This window comes from Nesoenas mayeri (genome assembly GCF_963082525.1).
Source record: "Nesoenas mayeri genome assembly, chromosome: 1".
Classification (NCBI taxonomy): domain Eukaryota; kingdom Metazoa; phylum Chordata; class Aves; order Columbiformes; family Columbidae; genus Nesoenas; species Nesoenas mayeri.
The window spans coordinates 105587636-105610346 of NC_137541.1; the positions used below are offsets into that span (position 1 = coordinate 105587636).

The window sequence follows — 22711 nt, forward strand, 5'->3', positions numbered from 1 at the left end:
TTCCCACTTACTCATCGTTGAATTTGATAAATGGCCTTCCAGACCTCAGGAATGCCTAACAGCAAGACAAGTCAATGAGGAAAAGGCAAGTTTTAGTATTCAAACTATGCTAAAATATGTTCTCCTTTTACCTTATGGAAACAGTACTGTTAAACAAGCTGCAGTTGCTTTTTGGTTTGTTTATTGTCAAGATGTGTCATAAAGTGATATGACTTTTAAACTCTTCTGACTGTTTAAAGCCAGAAAGTAGCAGCAAAATTAAAGCAAGAAATCTTATTTGAGGATTTTCAAAGCAGAAAGTTGTCTTCTGATAAGAGCAAAATAGGACAATGGCATCTGGAGAGTGCTTTCTGCTAGACCTAGAAACAGATAACTTCATTCTCTACAACTTCTCTGTCAACCAAAGTGCAAACTTCTCCCTCCTTGGTGACGAGTGGTTCTACCCAGCGTTCCTCTATGCCATCCCCACCATCTACGGGATCATCATTTTGATAGGCCTTATTGGCAACATCACTTTGATTAAGATCTTCTGTACTGTGAAATCCATGAGAAATGTCCCTAATTTGTTCATCTCCAGTTTGGCTCTGGGAGACCTGCTGCTTCTCGTGACTTGCGTGCCTGTGGATGCCAGCAGGTACCTTGCTGACGAGTGGCTGTTCGGCAGAACTGGATGCAAACTTATCCCCTTCATACAGCTCACTTCTGTAGGGGTATCAGTCTTTACTCTCACTGCTCTCTCAGCTGACAGGTAAGCTGACTGCTGTAGCCTCGAAAAGAAGTCTGCATAATTACAGCTCCATAAAAATGCATGACCATGAATGCATATTTTTAGGTAACAAGTATGTTTTTAACCTAATGAGGGAAAAATAACAACTTCAGTTAATTTCTAGTGGTTATGAGCACACGAGGAGGATGCAGACTGAACACAGGATACTTTTTCTAGGCTAAACTAAATGTTTGTGCAGTTTAGCTAATAGTCTAGTTTAATTAAAAGAAAAACAAGAGCAGATCACGCTAAAGACCAGAGATAAAAAATAATATTAATGAGACTATTAAAAGATAGTATGCTCATATTTGCCAAAAGACAATTGACCCATATTTCATGAAGTTTGAAGGCACCGGAACAGCACTTTAAAGTGCAGCTAGAGTCAGTTCTTTCTAGTGGCTTGCTTCCTAAAGGCTAATTACATGTGAGGCAATAATTCATTAAATATGTTCCAAATATTCAAATGAGGATGTTTGAAGCCAGGCATCTCAGTTTGGTATAGCCAGTATATTTCCCTTGATTAAAACATTTGCCCTTTATCCAATCAAAACTAATCTTTACTGTTGGTTCAGAAACTTTGTCTTCCAATAATGTTAGGTGGAAAAAAAAAAAAAAAGTAAAAGCTATGATATTTTAGAATACATGAAAACAAGTTTGACTTTAACAAATTATATGCTTCTAATAAGCCAGCTCTATTTTAGATTCCTGGAAGGCTTTGGAAACCTGTCTCAGAGCATTCAGATCTAAATTCAAAAGGCATTTTAATTTTAATGTCATTTGGAAGGGTGAAGCCTACCTTTCCAGAAAAGTTTTAAGTATTTATTTGATTGGCTTTTATAGAAATCCCTATGTACATCAGAGAAGCCAGGACATTTTGTTTCTAATTTGGATGCTTCAGAAAGAGATTAAGGAATACATTGTCACCACCCTAAAGCTGTAAAATATCATAAGTACCAAGATCTCCAATGAGAAAAATTATTTCAGTTTTGCTTTGCTCAGAAAAGACATGGGGATTTTCTATCTCGGTCTCAAAGAAGTGAAACCAGGTTTGCTTTAGGTAGTCTCTTGCATGCCACTGTGTCTCTCCTAACCTCCTACTTTAAAACATCAGACTATTTTTATTCAGTTTTCAAGGTAGTTCATATACATATACAGTCTCTTGTCTCAATGAAAGCAGGTGACTCCAACAGTGTTTCAGAGACAGAATGGTTAATGTTTATTAACTCCTCCATGTTGGTGTATGTATAAAAATAGCCCTGTCTGCCCCAATAGCAGATGACAAATAGGCCTACATGCAGACAAAGTTATTCAAGCAATTCGCTCTAAAGGACTTGGAAAAATAGGAAAGTGCATAAATCCTCTAGTAGAGGACCACCTATACTTTCACTCCTGAGTTTCATGTGATGACTGGACCATTCCTGCCTGATCTGAGGAAAATGTTAGGAAAATAGTAAGTATTTGTCCAGGAAATTCATCTTTCCAAAGCTATAATGTAAGTTGTTTTAAGGAGTATCAGGAAAAGAAAAATGCATCATAAAGAAGATCCTGTTAGAGAGATTTGATGCTAACTAATCATGTGCCACATAAAGCAAACATTACAAATGCTTTTACTGAGCAGTGCATCAATAGTGTTTTTTGCCTGAAGTGACTGGCCAAGACAGAAGATACTGAGCCTAGCACCACGGGTGGTTTCACAGACAAGAATTTCTGAGGTCAAATGTGGTATTGCATGAAGGATGAGCAGCAGCTCAACCCTGCAGGGAAACACCTGCAGAAGACAGGGGCATGGTGGTGAGAGCAGGGTAACACAAGGACTCAAGAATCTAGCAGGTAAGGCTGCTCGGGCATGGCTCATCTCACTTGGCTTTTGCTCTCTGAGGTGAGGAGCCATTCCAGGACAGTCAGCAAGGGGTCCCCTAGTCCATGGAAAGAGATGCCTCCGGAGGAGACAGCATAAATCTTGTCAGGATACCTATCTCCCTCTTGGGCTATAGAGGAAGCTTTGCTGTTTAGCATGGATTAGACACCGATATTTGTGAATGGCTAATGTTCAGCAGCATGAACCTTGCCTGAGATGCTCACATGAGGAATGTAAATGTCCCTGTTCTCGTGAATCAAAGCCATGGACCATGGGAGAGGAAAACCATAAACCATGTGCTGTGAACAACATCCTATGCCCCTGTCTTCAAGGAAAGGGAGACTTGTCAGGGCACCACAGATTTTTTGTCTACAATTCATCTTCTACAAAAAACAATAGTACAAAAACCTCAGTTCCAGTTTTCTTGCATTAACAAAAGCAAGTGTGGATGACTGACAACATTACTGAAGATATTGTGGTGATGCTTAGAGGTACCTGGCATCTCTGGGATCAGAAATCTGCTGTGTAAAGAAAAGCATTTACAATGTGACGCTACAGGCTCATTTCTAAAGAGGTGACCATCAAAACACAGGGTGAGATGCAGTGGGTAGGTGTGATAGGTAGATATAATACGTGAGAGAGCAATGAGATACATATGCTACATGTTACAATAATTGTACAAATCGTTTCAGTTGCTTTGGATCAGCTTCTGAAAAGGAGTGGCACAGTTTTAATAGATTTTTGCACAGCCCACATAATGAGTTTAAGAGTGTACCTTACTAGGGTACATTTTTATACCTCCAATTTCGACTTTCCCAGGTGTTAGGCGGGGTTAATAATACTGGATCTATCACCTGCTGGGGAATGGAATGCTCAACTAGGCACAAAACTCCACCACAGAACACCCAAAGCTGCTTGGTGATTTGACCCACCAGGAAAATGGTGGGCATCCAGGGGACTGACCGCTCATGTGTAAACTTTTCTCAAGTAGAAACTTTGGGACAAACTGCTGATCTCAGCTTTTCCTGCAGTGGGAGCCTCCCAGTCCGCAAAGTGCTTTGCATCTATAGGGGCACAGACATAAGTTTGGTTAGGCAAGGTATCACCAAAAGGTCCCTCTGTGTACAATCTTGAGGAATCATCAGGATAAAGTTAAATTATTTGAGAGAGAGAGTGAGGAAAGGGCTAAAAAGCATTAACAATATTTGAAATGGATTTTCTGTAGGACTACCCCGCTGGCTGCAGGGAACATTTAATACTTCAAAGGGGCCCATAAGAAAGATGGGGACAGACTTTTTAGCAGGGCCTGTTGTGATAAGACAAGGGGTAATAGTTTTAAACTAAAGCAGGGAAGATTTAGGCTAGACACAAGGATTAAAATTTTTACAGTGAGGGTGGTGAGACACTGGCCCAGGTTGCCCAGAGAGGTGGTAGATGCCCCATCCCTGGAGACATTCCAGGCCAGGCTGGACAGGGCTCTGAGCAACCTGATCTAGTAGAAGACGTCCCTGCCCATTGCAGGGGGTTGGACTAGATGGCCTTTGCAGGTCCTTTCCAACTCAAACTGTTCTATGATTCTATGATCTATCTTGCTGCGTTCGCAGGAGCAGTGGGAGCTGTCAGCGAGACCTTTTTTCCCCGCAAGCCTGGCAAATTTGCAGAGCAGCCAGGAGAGGGTTAAGGACTATGGTGTGCTTACAGCCACCCTCCATGAGTGATAAGGTGCCAGGGCTGAGTATACAAGAGCAAGAAAACATGCAGCCAATGCGTGTGCATGCATGTTTGTGTGTTTTAGAAGGGCTGTAAATGAGGTTGGCAGTGGAAAGACATCTGTCTGTCCCGCTGCTCTGCTGAGGCAGCAGATATCTTCAGCTACCCCTTTTGTCCCCATAAAAAGAGAGTTTGTCTGCTTGCCCTCCTCCTCAGGGCAAGGGGACGGGGTATAGAGGCGCCTGTGAGAGTGGTCACACCTGGGCCGCCAGCCCAGGCAGAAAAGCCAAGGCTGGCTCAGCAAATGCCAGGAAATTAAGCAACATCTTTGCACAGTAAGACAAAAAGCAACCCATTTAATTGCCCTTGTCATGGGAGATGTCTTTATTTAATTGACTGTTTCTCCCATGAGTGACAAGGTTTATACATTTGCATCTGAATTACCCAAACTGTCAAGCACCGATCATACTTCCCCGCTGTTTTGCTGAGAGAGGAAAAAATCGAAATGTCCTGGTGCTCATGAAGTGAAACCTTCCTGAAACAATGCTGTTTTTACAAGCACAAAGCAGAACAAGTGTAAAGCGTGGTTTGAGTTTGCAGGCAGCATCTTTACTTTAAGCACCTTGGATTATCTGGATTTTAGTGCTGGAAAACTGCAGCAATTGCTGCCAGCCAGAGCTGCCTGCTGTCCTGTGGTGGGAGTGATGGCATAGTGAGACACATGGGGTGACATTACAGGTGAGGTTAGGTGGCTTACCTTGGTAAGACCAGCTGCAGACATCAGGAACTGCAGTTGTGTGGGAGATCTGAGACCTGAAATGAGAGTATTGGAAACATTGACCTCAGTGACTGGATGCAGGGATGCTGCAGAGCTTCCAGCTGCATTTGGTACCTTGGGGCAGGTCACACCCCCAACTTTCAGTGTTCCTCTGAACTCATGTGAAAGTTTATTTTTCTAAGAAATAAAAAAATTTCAGACAACTCTCTCTCCCAAAGGAACAGTAGTGGAAAGAAACATATCTAGAAATTTTAGAAAGAAGTTTTTAAATATGCAAAAATCATTTTTTAGTAGACTCATCTTTTCTGTGATTTGGATGTCTCTGGCCTCTGATATCATAATGCAAAATACCAAAGGAGGAGCAATATTTGCATATCAGTTCTTTTATTTTACAGTCACTGGATTATGTCTTCACTAGATGATTAAGGGAAGTGTACTACCCTAAAATAAAGCTATGGAGAGTCAAACTAGGTTTCCACTGAGATGATTTACAGAGTGATACCTTTTTTTTTAATACCATCAGTTATAAAGTGGCAGGTCCACAGTTACGAATTTATTCTGGGTAGTATAATGTCTTCATTCATTAAATCCTTTTAGCCCACTAATGCACTATTTTGGGGTAACTTACTTGTCCTGTAATTCATTGTGCAGCCCCAGGAAGGTTTTTGAGAGCATGGCAGAGAAAGCAACTCTGAACTAGCATAACATTCCCTAATCTAAATGATGCAAGTCAGCAGAATGGTACTCCCACAAGTACATTTTGGATCCGCTAATGCCATCTCAGCCAGAACATCAGTCCAGGGAGGAAAAACAGAGGGGTTTCTGACCCCAGCTCAAAGCTGTCCTTCCTGCTGAAGCACCAGGTGGCCCCTCCTTGACCCTTGACGCTGGCAGGGTGTCTGTGCTCCTGCTGTTCCTGTGCTGACGGCATGGGGTAGGTACAGCGAGAGATACACATATCTCAGTACAGTCTCGGATCCTGCGTTGCTGGCCACCATGTCAATACAATGTCAACACTCTTAACACCCTTGGTTTTTGCTCCCATTTCCTCAGCTCTGCGTCCGTCTGCACCAAGAGAAACAGATCAAACAGCGCAAACTTTCTGAGTATCTTGATTAACCAGAGCAGATGGCCAAAACACAATAGATGCATTTCTATAACCAGGAACATTAGAGCTCCCATCTATATCAGTGGGAGTGCTGCGCAAATCCGAGGTTAGAGTTAGTGCTAATGTGCTGGAAACTGTCAATATTTAAGCAATCAAAAGGAAGAGAAGTCGGATTACCTATTGTTTACATTTCAGTAAAACCTAAAAACCCCAATCAGTTGTCATGGTCTCATGGTACAAGGAGGTGTATGCACCGTTAATAAGGAGAAGGACTGGCCACGAAGAATTTGCCAGCTGTGTGTCAGACTGAATGTGGTGGGTTGGGACATCAGCATCACTGCAGCAAGCCTACAGTGGTCACATCGCCTCAGGTGTTAGTACTTGGTGCCCAGATACAGACAAGAGCCTAGCCGAAAAGAGTAGATGGGACTTGAGCTGAAAAAGCAGAAGCAGACCTAGTCTGCCTTGTATACATAGTGAAACATCCAGTAGTTGCTTTGCTCACAGATAGCCTTTGCAATAAGTTATTTTCCTTTTATTTTGAAAAAAGACTCCAGTGCTAGCCCTGCCAAGTCCCCTTGCCTTGTTTCTCACCAGTTCTGCACCCACGTGCCCACCTCACCCCATACCAGGTAAGACACCAGGAGCTGTGAGACCCTGTCTGAGATCCTACTTGCTAGGGGCTCTTTGATGTGTGTGTTCCCCACACACACACACTTACTGCATATGACCTCAGGTGGAGCAGAGGATTTCAGCATCCAGAAGACCACCCTGTACCCTCGGGTAGAAACTAAGGAGGGTGCCTGGACACCTCATGTTGCTGAGGCACCAAAAGGTGGCAAGCCAATTGCTAAACTGTAGAGAAAGGCAGAAAGCTGGAGTTCCTTGCAGGAAACTCCCCTCCTGATGCCAGGCTAGTGACTAGTTTGACCAGAGTGCAGAAGACTGTGAAACATCAAGGAGAGAGATGTTGTCAGAGCTCTGGCCATCCTGCCCTTGTCTACCTTCCAGCAGAGACGGCTAGTCTCTGCAGCATCATGGGAAGGTGGGAGAGAAAACTACCACAACAGCCTGAGAGGAAAAAAATGTTTCTTCATACCTGCAGAGAGCCCTGAAACATGATATTTAGACATGGATGGTTGAATTACCTGGGAGAAACAAAGATGCAGATGCTGGACTAGCACAAACTGCACTAGCCATCCATTCCAGCAGCATTTCTTGCCCACATTTGTCTACAAAGATTGATGAATATCTTATAATTTGGATTAAAACAGATCTTTTCAGTGACACTAGGCAATTTTGTGAGTATTCAGACCAAGGGTGCACATATTACTCTGTTTCCCTGATGTGTCTCTGGCATCCTGTTATCCTCACTGCTTAGAAATTATGTCATATTTCAAATTGAAAATTTTCTGACCTCTAACCACTGCATAATTATCTAACTAATAGCACAACAGAAAGTCTGAGAGAATTGAAGTTTTTCAGCCTGGAGAAGAGAAGGCTGCAGGGAGACCTTATTGCAGACTTTCAGTATATAAAGTGTGCTTTTAAGAAAGGGACTTTTTATGAAGGCCTGTAACGACACAACAAAGCACAACAGTTTTAGGCTGAAAGAAGGTAGGTTTAGGCTGGACCTAAACCTTTTATGATGAGGGTAGTGAGACACTGGAAGAGATTGCCCAGAGATGCTGTGGATGCTCCATCCTTGGAATGTTCATGGCAAGGCTGGACAGGGCTCTGAGCAGCCTGATCTAGTGAAAGATGTCCCTGTCCGCAGCAGGGAGGTTGGACTAGGTGATCTTTAAAGATTCTGTCCAAACCAAACCACACTGTGATTCTATGATAGAGCAGTCAGGGATGACATTACATCATTCAGCCTCAACATGCAGATGCAAGTTCATATGGAGGTGATGGTCTCTCACATTTTTTGAAGCCACAAAAGGGACTTAAGCATCGTATAACTGATTTAGTTTTATACAATCTAGCTCAGGTACTGATTACACTAAAACCACGGCATGTTGAGAACGGCACAGGATATTTCATTTTGTCAGATGCCAAAGAGATGCTCCAATGCCTTCTCTTTGTCTCCTCTTTCCTTGAAAGATCCACAATATTTTGGCATAATCTGCTCACTTGAGTGCTAGATAAACTATTTTACACCCGGCTGAGTTAAAATGGCTTCTGTTAGACTGTGGTCATTTATCTCAATGACTCTACAACATTTTTACAGTCTGGTCGGCCCCTGTGTCATCTGCAAACTTTCCCAGCAAAGGTTTTATAGCCTGCTCAAGGCAGCTGATATACACAATAAATAGCTTTGCAACTAGAGCAGATTCCCAGAACCTAGGCTGGAAATGGCTTCACACATTGCTACCTTTTTACCAGCGTGTTTGAGAACCTGCTGGGGAGGCCATGGGGCTTGAGGTCCCCACCTGCTCTGTCAGGACTGCTAATTTTAACCCCTGTCCCATGGGAGAGAAGCTGGGATTGCACGAGCATGGATAGGAGAGGAAGGACCGTGTGTGCCCTGTCACACGCACATCTACATGCATGGTCACCCATGCCAATGTGCCCATGCAGGTTGCACCTCCCTTGCACACCAGCATGGCCCACACCCTTTTTACTTCACCTACACTGTTGTGACAAAAAAAAAAAAAAAACCAACAAAACACAACCTCAAACAAACAAAAAAACCCAAAAAACCCAAACAAACAAACAAAAAAACACACACAAAAAAACCCTAAATCTGCCATGCATTAAACAAGACAGACTTATACTAATTATCATCTGTGAGTAGGATAAACCTCTCAATTGTTCTATCTACAGCTGGCCCTGGGCAATCCAAGTAATTGCAGTTTTCTCAGTCACAGCTTCCACCTTTCTGAACTTCACAACTTTGGAGCCACTTAAGAGTTTTTCGAGATTTGTAAAAAAACCACCATTGTTCCCCAGCTGGTTCCTTTAACATTTTTAGGTGTAAATTACTCAGGTCTGCTGCTGTGAAAGTGTTTTGTGTTAGCAGGTGTTAGCTCACATCTTCTCTAATATGGCTGATGTGTTTTCTCCTACGTCTATAGCACTGCACACATGATATGGATACTTCCTCCATATTTGGTCTTAAAGGCAAATATCTGATCATTGCTTTTTGCCTTGTCTCATCATTGTTCATGTCTCCACCATTTACGTGTATGCCTGGCGTACTGATTTTTTTTGTTCCTGATGTGTTTAAAAATTCATGTTTGTCTGTTACACAGTGACCTTTGATATTTTCTTGGCTCCTCCACCTTTCCTTATCAGTCACCGACATTTTTAGACTCCGATATTTGCTGTCATTTACTTTTGCTTTTTTTCCCATCTGTTGTACATTGATTTTTTTTTTTTTTTTTGTAATTACTTCTTTGAGATTTTAGCATGACTCCTCATTTTCTTTTATTCAGGGCAGCTTTTTGCCCTGCATAGTTGTTTCAGGTCAAGGTGGGGGAGACAAAGGAGAAGGCCAGAGGTCAGCTCCTAATGTTTTGTTAGCATTGTCCCCTTTAGATTTCTGTTCCCAGTCAGTTATCTGATAGCTGTGTTTAGAAAACGTTTCTCTAAAGTTCCATATATATATATATGTATTTATATTTTTATATATATATATATAAATATTTTAATTCGCTTTCCACAAAACTAAGATAAACACACCACAGCTGCTATTGCTTAAGGAACTGCTAATTTTTAGGTCAGTAGTGAACTTTTCTTTCCCTGTCAGAACGTGGTACAATGTTGATTTCTTGCATATCACAGGCAACACTTTTGGGGTTGAGAAACTGCCATTTTTAGAAACTCCAATAAATTTCCATAGCAGGTTCTGTGACATATCGAACAATCACACCATGGATTTAGGTTACCCATTGATGCTGGTTTTATGCACTGAAGGTGGTGCTTTCAGGAGAAATAAGGCTGATTCTCTAGTGAGATGAAGGGTCCATGTCTGAGGCCCCAGCTTTAGTTGGCGTGGTAAGAATTCAATCTGCAGGCACACTGAGCCCACAGTCCCATGCCAGTTGACAGTCCTGGGGATCTGACCTGAGACAGCAAAGCCTTGGATGGAAAGCATCACCAGGACTTGCTCTTTCCCATGCCTGGTAGTACAGGTGCCAACATCATCCCTCCCAACTCAGCTCTGGATGTACACTGCATTGCAAACCTGGCACCAACAAGCTACTCCACCAAGATATGAGTGTGAGCAGGGGCATCTGCCTCTGTCTGTTCTGGGCACTAGGGATGTAGAAACATGCACAGAGGTTAGTTGGTGCTGAGGAACTGGGACATTGGCTGGCGGGGGGAACTCGTTGGCTTTGAAGTCGAAGGATATTTTTAAACGAATGGGTCCCACCCCTCCTGCAGAGAGCAGGTGTCACATCCAATTGCAAGGACTGTGACAAGCTGTGAGGCTGGCCTCATTGAAATCATAGAATGCTGTCCAGCCTGGCCTGGAATGTCTCCAGGTATGGGGCATCTACCACCCCTCTGGGCAGCCTGGGCCAGTGTATCACCACCTTCATTGTAAAAAATTTCTTCCTCATGTCTGGCCTGAATCTTCCCTTTTTACTTTAAGACCATTGCCCCTTGTCCTATCACAATAGGCCCTACTAAAGAATCTGTCCCCATCTTTCTTATTTCATTCAGAGACTTGGCTGAAGTTCCTCTACAGGAAGTAAATACCCTGGGTGCAAAGTGGGTCTTTCTTTTAAGGAAAGCATTGCCCATGAGAAGCACAGTATTTCCTGCAGTAGCCTCTACATCCATTGTTTTCCACATGCATAGTTAATTTCTGAAATAGTTTATACTCTGACTGGTCATGATTTGGAGCAGCATAGTCACTGTCAAATGGTTACTGTTTAAGCTCTCCTTCCCCAATGTGTAGTGCAGTTCAACCACCTCTAAAACATTTTGTCTCAGTTTTGACCTTAGTCACTTCTGGGCTGAAATTCCTGTTCATCCAAATTACAGGATGATGTAGTAGTATGCAGGTATACAGACTGAAATTTGAACACACACTTCAAAAAATCAGAACTGTGTCACTTCCATCAATGCATGCTTTTTCTTTCCATTTAAATGTTAATTAATTGAAAAAAGAAAGTAGGCAGTACCTGACAATGTGTTTAAAACTAGGCCATTAGAGAAGTCTTTGTGCCCATATGCAATTTATTAAAGTAAAGATTTTAATAACAGATGTTCATCGAAGAATCATGCATAATAATGATAATCTTAACTAAGTATGCAGAAAGCAGATAGACCCAGAATAGATTGTTGGAGTGTGTTGATGTGTTAGACAGTCTAGCAATTTTGGGGATTTATTGAATTTTTTGTCTTGAGAGCTATAAATATTCATAATGTGTAGTGGAAACAACAAAGAAAGTTTGAGGCATTGTATTTCCTCAGATATTTAGTAAGAATTTTTCTTTGCTTTCCAAGCGGGGCTTCACACTCAACAAGTCTCCACATACTTCATTTATGCAGTCTTTGTGTCACATCAACTTTTTCTCTGTTCCTTGAGGCTTTTTTGCATGGTAATTGAGCACATCCTTCATGTTATGGGAGCAAAACAATAATGTGATACCAGTAGAACATAATTACAAAATCTTAATGAGAAGATTTTTTTGTTCAGACTGTTCATGGGCCAAGTCCAGATCAATGTGCGTGCATCAAGCTTACAAACTGGAACAGACAAATGGGGATCAGAGAAGCTGTAAATTGCACATCTTTTCTCCATTTTTTGGTTGCAGGTGGGAACAGAAGAAATATGGGAACGTGGTGACTGAGAAGCAGTTCTTTCACCATGACAATAGGAAGGGGTGGCAATTTCAGGAGTTCATTTTCTAGAGCCGGAAAGAAGTCAGCTTCTTCACTTCACAGCAATTTACATTACTATTTTTGTAAAACATCAGTCCATTCCAACTAATCCCTGATTTTTATTGAAATTTCAGGTTCACATTAGCTCAACATCTCAAAATAGAGCTCAGTTTAAACAGATTTGAAAGTTTGTAAATGGATTTCTAACTTCAGATAAAAAAGCAGAAAGAGGTAATATGATAAATCTTTCCACCAGCCTGATGCAATCTAAACAGTGGAGCTGGTAATGAAGAAGGGGTAGACAAGGCTTCTGAAATTTTGTTTGAACAGGTTTTAGTACATGTTTTTTTAAACTATTATACAAATTCAGGATTGAGGCCTGGGATCTCTTTATGTAAACAGTGTACGACATATTAATGGGCGATACTATTTGGAGGAAACTTTCCTTGAAACTTAAGTACTTCTGTAAATTCATTTTGGAGGGGCAGTGTCCCATTTCCCTGTAGGAAGGATGGGGAGGATTATTTTCTCCTCTTATACTTCTTGCAAGCATGAGATTCAGCTGCAGAAAGATAGGCATGCTTGGAAGGGTTGTGACAAAACAGGGCAGCACTCTGTGGCAGAGCCTCCTTCAGCCATTTTCTCTTGCTACACACCTACTGCTGAAAAAGTAAGGAAGAAAGGGTTATGAAAGCAACTTAGTGCCTCTTTTTAAGTCAGATTCAATAGATGAGAGGGATGTAGTGGCTGGAACATAGCTGATGTACAATTCCTGATGTCATATTCAGTCACCAGGATCATCTCGGGCAGGCACCTACCTTTGTGATCAGTCACCTTCACTGCCATGGGGGATGGATGTTTCTGTCCCATTGCCACTGGCAGCACCTGCAGCCACACACTGGTACATTGTACTATAAGACCCTCAGCTACTGGCCACAAGGTGCTACTCTTACAGAGGACACTAATGATTTTGGCTGAAATTAAGATCTATTGTCGTGCCTCTTGTAAAGATATTACAGAAGGTGGTATCTCCAAGCTTAAAAAAGCCTGTCTCTTTTTTTGCAGCCCAAACCTACAATATATACAATGATGGCTGATGTATTGGCAACGTATACTATCTTTAACTGCTGATATGGGGGATGGGGGAAAGGCATTAATACAAAGCAAACATAAAAAAGGAAAGCAAGCTCAGACTGTTTACAACATCAACTTCTCCACACTGCGTAAAGTTACCTCCCTAAAACAACAACAACAACAACCACCACAACCAACCAAACCAAACAAAAAAAACAGACAGTGAGACATATGCAGATAAATTAATTTAAAATCCAAGGGAAACATTTTATTTTCCTCACATGCTTTACAGAACCACAGAATCACAGAATCAATTGGGCTGGAAAAGACCTCCTTATTTGTTTAAATTTAATTTTTGTGACTGTTGTAGCAGGCACAAGTAAGTGGATGAAAGTGACAGGAAAAACATATGAGAGATGCACTGAAGCTGCTGTCTTAGGGATAAGGTCCTTTCTCCCCCAGTATGACAATAAAATTGCAACCCTTCATATCTCTATGCTTAGGAACGTATAGGCAATATGGCTTTGAAGGCAAAGCCTGTTTATACTTCAGCTGGTGTGTATTTTCGTGGCTCAGCTGGGGAGCACAAAGATCGCTAAAATACTTCGCACCAGGAGAGAAACTGCATGTAGGAAACTCTGACATCTATTTGGGGCTTTATTTTGATCTGTGTCTTTGGAGAGTATATCTGTAACTGTCTTTTTCATGATAAAGCTACTTCTGTGTTTATAGTCGAAGTTGTGGCTTTGGAGCTATGTGTACAATATTAACTAGTGTTTGTATAGTCAAAGTTGTAGAGTACATTAGGTGGTGGTGTCATTAGTTTGTTCTTAACACAAGGATAATGACACAATTTTCCAGTTTCCCTGGCATATTAAACACAGTGGGAAAAACATTTTCCGCAGCTTTTACCATATGCATGTCACATTTTAGCAGTTTATGGTCATTTCAGTAGTTTCAGTTGTGAGAAACCATTATTGCACAAGCACAATGGAGACCTTAAGAGACATTTGTTAGACATATTACAGAATTCAATGAAGACGTGCATTCTGTGGGCTCCTACCCATCCCAAATTAATTTTGGGAATTAGGTTAAGAAGTGATCACATATTCTATGTTATTGAATTCTGGCATTCTGGGTTGAAGCCACCCTCTCACCAGACTCCTCTTGGAGGCCTGGAGACTGGCCTGGAGAAGAAGGACAGCACTGGAGTCACCGTGGCTGGTGGAGGGGAGAATTGTCCTGTGGGGTGAATCTTCACAGTGACTCATGAATTATGATTATATTAATTGCATTTAAGATACTGCTCCATGTATAATTTCTTTCTGTGTGCTTCTTTGAATGAGACTGCGGGACGCAGAGATCAGTGGCATCCATCCTGGCCAGAAGGTCATTGGCAACTGCTGTGCACAAGGCAGTTTGGTGCTTTCCAAGCACAGTGGGAACAGAGAAGTTCAAAGACTGAGCAGTAGTAAAGGTCAGCGTCTCTTTCATCTTTCCTATCAGATCAGCAACCCAGTCATTTTCATCGCTGCCGTTTGACAACTGGAGAGCAACTAGAGCTGAAAGTAGTTCTCAACTGTATCATTTTTCATTCAACAGGATCTTCAAAAGGCAGAGTTTTCTTTTTAAGTTTTGGCTTTTGTTGTAGGGCATGAATCATACCTCTGGCTTTGAATCTTTTTCAAAAATTTCTTTAAAAGCAGGTTGGGAAAGGAATTTAGCTGGAAAAAAAAGCGCGACATAAAACAATAATTAGAAAGACTGAATGTGAGAGCAAGCAGAGGTCTAGGGCCATGTCTGGATCTACTGCAGACATGCTGTGGGTGTGATGTGACATATACTCTCAAAGCCCATGGTACTGCATGAGTGGGAAATAACAGTGTTGTAAGACTTTTGCATGAGGACTCACTCAGCTGGCCACCTAGGTAGGTCCATGCCTCCACTGAGCTCTATATGCATATTCATCAATGTCCTCTTCAAAGTGGAACAGATTTTTCAAGTGCTGGATATTAAGTATGGGAAAGTTATGTACCTCGGGCTCATGCCTAAGTTTAGCCATCTAAAATTAGCTATGAAACAAGTCGCCTCATTGCCCAGGGTCTGTCTACAGAAAGCAGACAGAGGAGCAGCTCCAGAGGACTTACCTCCTCACTCCTCTCAGGCACCTATTTCTGGCCTGAAGAAATCATCCCCAGTGTTGCCTGTTTCTCTCCACTGACCACAGCAGCTGCCTAGGCTGGTGTCCTGTGCTTGGGAGGCTGTAGTAGATGAGGTGCATGGCACCTCCATGGCCTAATGTAGACACGGAGAATTGGATTCAATTCATCCAGCTTCAGCTGGCTTTCAGGTGGCTTTTCCCACCTCAGCTATTTACCCTCAGACTGTGCTTTTCACAGGATACAAAATGAGGTGCTATAACATAAACAGATGTTGAAAGAGTTTAAAGATGTTTACTGGAGAAGCAAATGACATGGACTGAATGTCACTCATATCCCAAAGGGGTGGCCTACCTTAGAAAACTGGAAGTGTTCAAGACTGGGTTAGCTGCTGTGAAGCTGATTGCAACTGATCTGGCATGCAGAGCATGAGAATTTGTATTTTCAAAACCTATTTTCTCACTTTGGGTTTGGTTTTTTTTTTTCTGTTATCTCTTTTGGTGCTTTCAGCCTTATGTTTTGAGCCTACACTGAGCCTCTTACAAGCAAAACAAGTCTCAGATCTTCTTTTATGTCTGCTGTAGGAGGCTTTAAAAATAAACTAAATGTCTATCAATCAATGCCAGCATTCCTAGCAATTTCTAATTATCTTGTTTCAAAATTATATTGTTTAGAAATGCCACATCTAATTAAAATGTACTAATAACTTGAAGTGGATTCATTTTCTGACTCTCCCTACTCTGTTAATAAAAACAAAACAGAATCTCTCTCTGTATTCTTCAAATCATTCATATTACTGGAAATTAATATTGGAAAATAAATATTCTCTTAGCTGGCTATATTATATCAGAAAATATTATGCTAACATATCATGTTGATAAGCATATAATAAACCCCTGCAGAAATACATTTGAATTAACTAAGTGATATGCAATTAATTTCCTTTTGCATTTATCTTCATTAGGGCTTACTGAAGATGCTCAGTTAGCTAGTATCTCTGTCAATAATCTATAACTGGTGAATCAGACTATACATTGAGCTATTTCAGCTACATTGTTTCAGTAATCTGCTTAGCTCTTCCCTTTTATTACTGCAATAGTCATAACATCATCATTGTTTACATACTATGATTTTCTTCACCTGAGATGATGATCTTGCACTGGAAGACTGTGCATTGCAGTGTGACGCCACTTAATCCCCAGCTTCAGAGTGCAAGTTAAGGAGGTGTTAGGCAAGCCAGAAAAATCCTGTGTCTGGCTGCTGCAGCTGTATAGCTGGAATAAAAGGGAGCTGGAGAGCTCAGAGTATAACTGGTTAAACAGAAGACTAATGAGCAAGGGGTTTGCAGTTCATTAAAGGAAAGATCACCCACAAAAAAACCACCTGTGGGATTGTAAAAACACCTGCAAATTATGAGATGTCCAGATACATAAATACATGAATGAGGTGTCCAGATAAATACAAATATATGCAAATGTAAGTATGTATGTACGTATTTATACCTGTATATACATGCATATGTATAAAATATATGTACATAAATGTGTATGTATATAAAAGACACACACAAATATACACACATACACATGTGTATATGTGTATACATATGCATGGAAGGAAAGGGTAGGTATGGTGAACAGAGTATTGCTTACAACTAGAAGTCTAATACGTGATTATCCTGCAAATAAGGCAATTACCTGGTTAAAACAGTGCAGGACTGACAAAGTATTCTCTGAAATGCTGAGCTTTAGAATGCTGTGGTCTACAGTATGTAGGGAATCAATCAGGTACACAAAGTGTCCCTGGTTTGGGCTGCCAGGCAGATGGACCCTGCTTCACACCCCCTGGTTTCTGGCAGTTCAGTATTCTTGTTACCTCTGCTCCCACCCCAGTGTCCAGTTTGTCTGTCTGAAGGATCCTGGTAGGAGATTAGAAAGGGACTCTGGAGCAGCCCCATGGGAATGGGGGACGTACCCTGCCATGCCAAAAGTGAGCTGGGACAGCCTAGGATTGAGGCACCCATCAGTTCCCAGAGAGCTGACAGGTACCAAATGGACTGTAGGCAGTGTGAGGTAGATCCTGGAAAAAACAACCAACAGATCAAAATTGTTATAATAATGACCCCAAATAATAACTTGTGAGACCTGTAGATATTTCTTTCTAATTATATATTTTTCCTTCTGCCATGTTCCTTTAATATGTAGGTGAATAATGATTTAGTTGGAGTGTATATTCCTGCCAGAGCAGGGCTCCAGCAAACAAGAAGCTCTTCTGTTTTCAGGTCCTTTCATGACACACATCAGGTTCAAATAAGTTTGCTTCTTTCATTTTCTTGGATTCTAAAGTTTGATTTTCTGAAAGGCTGAAAGAGTGAAAAATGAAATTGCAAATAAAAAAACCAAAAACGTCATCTACATATCTAGCATAGTAAGTAAGAATATTTTTTTTCTTCAGGAAGGTCACTTAGCAGCTCTGGCTACTTAGCCTGGGTCGATTGAGTTATGAACAACTCTTAATTGCCAGCTACACCACCAAACAGCAACTAAAATGGGCAACATACTCTTTGCAGCTTAAGAAAATATAGCATTCAGTTTGCAGGATGCCAGCATACTCACAGCTCAAAATAAAATGTGTGGCAAAACCTCTGACCAATTTCTTTGAACACTGTTCTTTGAATGGGTGTAAACTGCTGTATGTTTTTGAAGAGAAGTTTATGATTGCACTTCCTTTCAATGTTATTTGTACATACATATTAATGTCAAGCAGCACCGTGCGTTGTTGGGTTGATTACAAATTTGACGAACTCAGAATCGATACACATGAAACTGAATTGACCCATGACAGGTGTCTCTGGCTTAAAATGAGAAATCTATTGAAAACATTGAAATTTAAAATGCCAGAAAAAAATTCAGGTTCTTGAATAAAGAAGGATTTTATTTGTTTCTTTGTTTGTTTTATAAATGGAACGGACAAGGAAGAATGGAATGCCTGAGATTTGAGGTCAATAAATAATTTTTTTTTCTTTTTTTTTTTTTTTTAGGTATAAAGCTATAGTAAGGCCAATGGAGATCCAAGCATCCCATGCACTGATGAAGATTTGTGTGAGAGCTGCTATAATATGGATTGTATCCATGTTGCTTGCTATACCTGAAGCAGTGTTTTCAGATCTGCACCCTTTCCATGAAAAAGGGACTAACAGAACCTTTGTCAGCTGTGCTCCTTACCCACATTCTGATGGGCTGCATCCTAAAATTCACTCAATGGCATCATTTTTGATCTTTTATATCATTCCTCTATCTGTCATTTCAGTATATTATTATTTCATTGCTAAGAATTTGATCCGGAGTGCATACAACATCCCTGTGGAAGGAAACGTGCATGTGAGGAAACAGGTAGAGATTTAACTTTCTTCAAAGATCTACATTCCCCATGAATCTGGGAGTAAAGAATGTGCATACAGGGAAATTTGCACTGGGACAGACTGCATCTGTTGTGCTAATGTTAATAGATCAGGTGGGCTAAAAGAATGGTTGTCACAAGCCATGTCACAACTCTTAACGGGCAAAGCATCTTATCCAGTTTCTAAGTTCAAAGGGTTTGGCAGGGTGTTTACCATGGCAAACACAGCAGGAGACCCATGCCAAAGCCTGAGAAGGTATTGACTGGTATGCAGGGAAAGAGGCAGAGCTGGGGATGGTGTTTGGAGACTGAAGCTGAGGGCTCACACAGTAGGAAAGCAAAATTCATCAAAGTTACTTTGTCAGAGAGAGGACCTTGGATGAAATCTTGCTCCATGAAGCAGTCCCTCTTCACACAGTCGGAAATTCTGGCTCTGTAATTCACTCCTCTGGACTGAAAAACAAAGAAAAGGAGGTCAAGGGGAGACCTTATCCCTCTCTGGGAGGGGTTGGTCTCTTCTCTCAGGTAACAAGCAATTGGACAAGAGGAAATGGTCTCAGGTTGTGCTAGAGGAGGTTCAGATTGGATATTAGGAAACATTTCTTCATAGAAAGGGTTGTCAGGTGTTGGAACAGGCTGCCTGGGAAAGAGATTGAGTCACCCTCCCTGGAGGTGTTTAAAAGACATGTAGATTATGTTCTTAGAGATATGTTTTAGTGACAGTGCTGGGTTGATGGTTGTACTCAATGATCCTGATTCCAGCCAAAATGATTCTATGATTCTAAATGGGACCCAGTAGCAGAAGACTGGAGGTGGAGGAAGTTCCTTCTGCAAGGGAACCTCAGGGCCAGGAGAACTAGTCAGTCAGGGAGGTACACAGCCATGCCTGGAGAGTGACAATGCCTCCTGTGCTCACCACGACTCCAGCTTTCACCTACTGGTGCTGTGCCATGTTGAGAAACCAGTACAATCTAGACAGAGACCCGAGGACTGGAGACCAGAGGAGGACAGTAGCAGGTGCAGAGTACCCAAGAGGGAGGAAGGAGCAAGACAGTGTGGGGTCCTCACAGACGCACTGAAGTTGTGTCCCTTGTGGTTGGTGTGATCTTTGCAGAAAAGAAAGAAAGAGTCCTCTTCAGGGGGGAAATCCAAATCCTGCATGAGCAACTGGGTGTTTCAGGTGAGTGCTCAAGTTTGAGTACATCTGAGACTTAGGTTGTCCAAGCAAGAAAGTAACAGCAAAGTAACTAATTTCTTAAAAAAACTTATTTACCTTGACTTATTTACTTTATTTACCTTACCTCTTTCTTTCAACTGAGCTGTGCTTCAACCTAAGCTAAACTGACACAAGGCATTCTTCAGCTGAACAAAGGTCCACATAATTGCACCCAACTGACATCTCCACCTTGGGCTGACCTAATGTAATCATCTCATGTAGCCTTCAGCTGCTAAAGTGAAACAGCAGGCCTGGAAAGCTGTGTTTTCTGCCTGTTAAACGATGTGTGATCCATGAAATCCTTATCCTTTTCCACTTCTGAATGTGTGTAAATCTTTCCCCCCTGCAGGCCATTTTTCTGCTGATTTGGTGACTGTTTAGATTAGTAACAACAAAGTAAGTAGTAAAAGAAGCCATTTTCCACTTTGGTTTTGGGGAGACTCTAAAGAAAGCAAAAGGCCAGGCTGCAGTCTAGCACCGTCGGTCCATCATTCCTGTCCTGCAGTGCATTCAGGAGCTATAGGTCTCCATCTGAGATAACTGGTATCGATTTCTTTATTGCGTTGCTTCCTTTCTTCATAGTGCAGATGTGGCCTCAACAGCCCTATATCGAATTAAGGATACATTTAAAAAGAATATATGGTTTAGCCAAGGAGAACCCTTCCTCAAAGGATTTAATTTTTAGCCTGCTCTCTGGAGGCATTATCATCTGGTACATATCAATCCTTCCCAAGCTCAATGGCTGATTTTTGGTCGGTGCCATTAACGGGGCACAAAATAAAGTCAAAACGGTCTTGTGAGGTCTCTTCTGCCTACTTTCTGCTTGCAGCTGCCCTGAGGAAAGATCAGCCTGTGTGAGCTGTTGAGTTTCTGATGTGCCTGTGCAGCTTGGAAGGGGAGTGAGGGTGGGGAAGTGTCCCAGGAGGGGCACCACAGCTGCACCAGGGCAGGAACAAGGGCAGAGGGCTGGGGCTAAGGGCAGTTTCAGGCGATTCAGGTCTTCCTCAAATATAGGCAGCAAACTGCAACAAATTCCCTAGGAGTGACTGCGAAAATGTGCAGGGACTACCAGAGAAGAGAATATTATGAAACTCTGAAAATTTAGTGGTTACACTTTCTGTGCCTACAAACATCTATCTGCGCAACCTCTTCCAGGGACCAGTGTATTTCAGCACATCTTTCTGGGCAACTCTGTCTGTCCTCTCCTTTCAAGTGACCTTTGTCAGGATTCTTGTCTTCATTAGGAAGAAAGATGTGTTTTTCAGTGTCATTGTTATCTTAGTGTGCAGAGCTGGTGGACAAAAGACAAGGTACAGTTTACCTCAGCTCCCCTCAGTTGAGCAATACTTTTGGATTGACTCCAAGCTTGTATACTTAAGTAAAACAAAAGTGTGGCTAGTCTGCATGAAGGTTATGCTGTGTGGTAGCTGACACTGTAAAAGCACCTTTCCCTGACAGAGCTCAAATTATGCTGAGGTTGTCATCCACCTATATCTGCCTTCTCCTCGTGTCCCCAGTTCTTTCAGCTGAAGGGTCCAGCTTGCCTCTGCCTCCATCTTTCTCCAAGTACAGATTTTCCTCTCTTGGTTTCTTCAGCTCTTTTGGCCTCTGAGTGCAGTTGGTCTCTAAGGGCCGTGAGCTGTTGGTAGCACTTGTGTGTACATATACCATATGGCCCCAAGGCAGAAAGTCCTGCCTCTAGGTTCTGTGAAATATGCCAGGCCTCTACTCCATAATTAATAATAATAACAACAGGAAGAGTAATAAGTTAATATATATAAATAACATAAGAACGTGTGTATTATATGGGGATAACTAATGTAGATATCTGCACTTTTTTTGCCTGAGCTTGGATTTTACAAAGTGACAAACCATTGGAGCTTTATATCTAAACAGGAAAGGAACGACTACTTCCTTGTGTAATAAATTTTCAGAATTACTTGTTTTTAGGGGAAGGGGACTGAGAAAAGACAAGGAGGGTTCTTGACCCTGTTTATGTTAACCTGTGGTTCAGGCTGCCCTGCTCTGTCTGTACGCCTGCCATGCACTTGCCCCAAAGCTGCAGTACTGGGAAAAACAGCTACTGATGTGAACTAGGAATAGCTGCTAATCTGCATTTCTCTTTCTTCTCACAGATTGAATCACGTAAGCGTCTGGCCAGGACAGTACTGGTCTTTGTGTGCCTCTTTGCCTTCTGCTGGCTCCCCACTCACATCATCTATTTATACCGATCCTACCACTATTCAGAGGTGGACACCTCAGTGCTGCATTTCATTGCCAGCATCTGCGCTCGGATCCTGGCATTCACTAACTCGTGTGTCAACCCATTTGCCCTCTACTTGCTCAGCAAGAGCTTTCGGAAACAGTTCAACAACCAGCTGTTCTGCTGCAGAGCTCGTCTCCTCATCCGGTCCCAGAGCATGGCCAGGAGCACCACACGAATGACCTCCCTCAAGAGCACCAACCATTCCCTGGCCACCTTCAGTCTTATCAATGGCAACCATGTCTGCCACGAAGGCTATGTCTAAAGGGCACAGTCAGCAACAACCACATCACGTACCTAGTGTGGCTGCTTGGTTTTGCTCCATGGGGATGGTGAGTAGCAAACACACACACACACACACACATGCACACATGTGTGCAAGGAAGTCTGATGCGCTCAGAGAACTCAGAGGAGCTTAAAGCATCCAACATTTCATCCTGGGCTGAAGCTGAAGCATCCAACATCTCATCCTGGACCAAGACATTGCCAAAGCAGCGAATCATTGAGCACCAGCCCACAAGAACTCCCCGGGAAGCGCTGTG

General features: G+C 42.1%; 1 protein-coding gene across 1 annotated transcript; it reads left to right on the plus strand.

Annotated features, from left to right (window-relative positions):
• Positions 1 to 329: 329 nt before the first annotated feature.
• GRPR (gastrin releasing peptide receptor) lies at positions 330 to 22434 on the plus strand (the record flags this gene model as incomplete). Its single annotated transcript, XM_080362209.1, has 3 exons — positions 330 to 748; positions 18332 to 18683; positions 22042 to 22434. 3 exons carry the CDS (start codon positions 330 to 332, stop codon positions 22432 to 22434), a joined length of 1164 nt encoding a protein of 387 aa, XP_080218335.1.
• Positions 22435 to 22711: the final 277 nt, after the last annotated feature.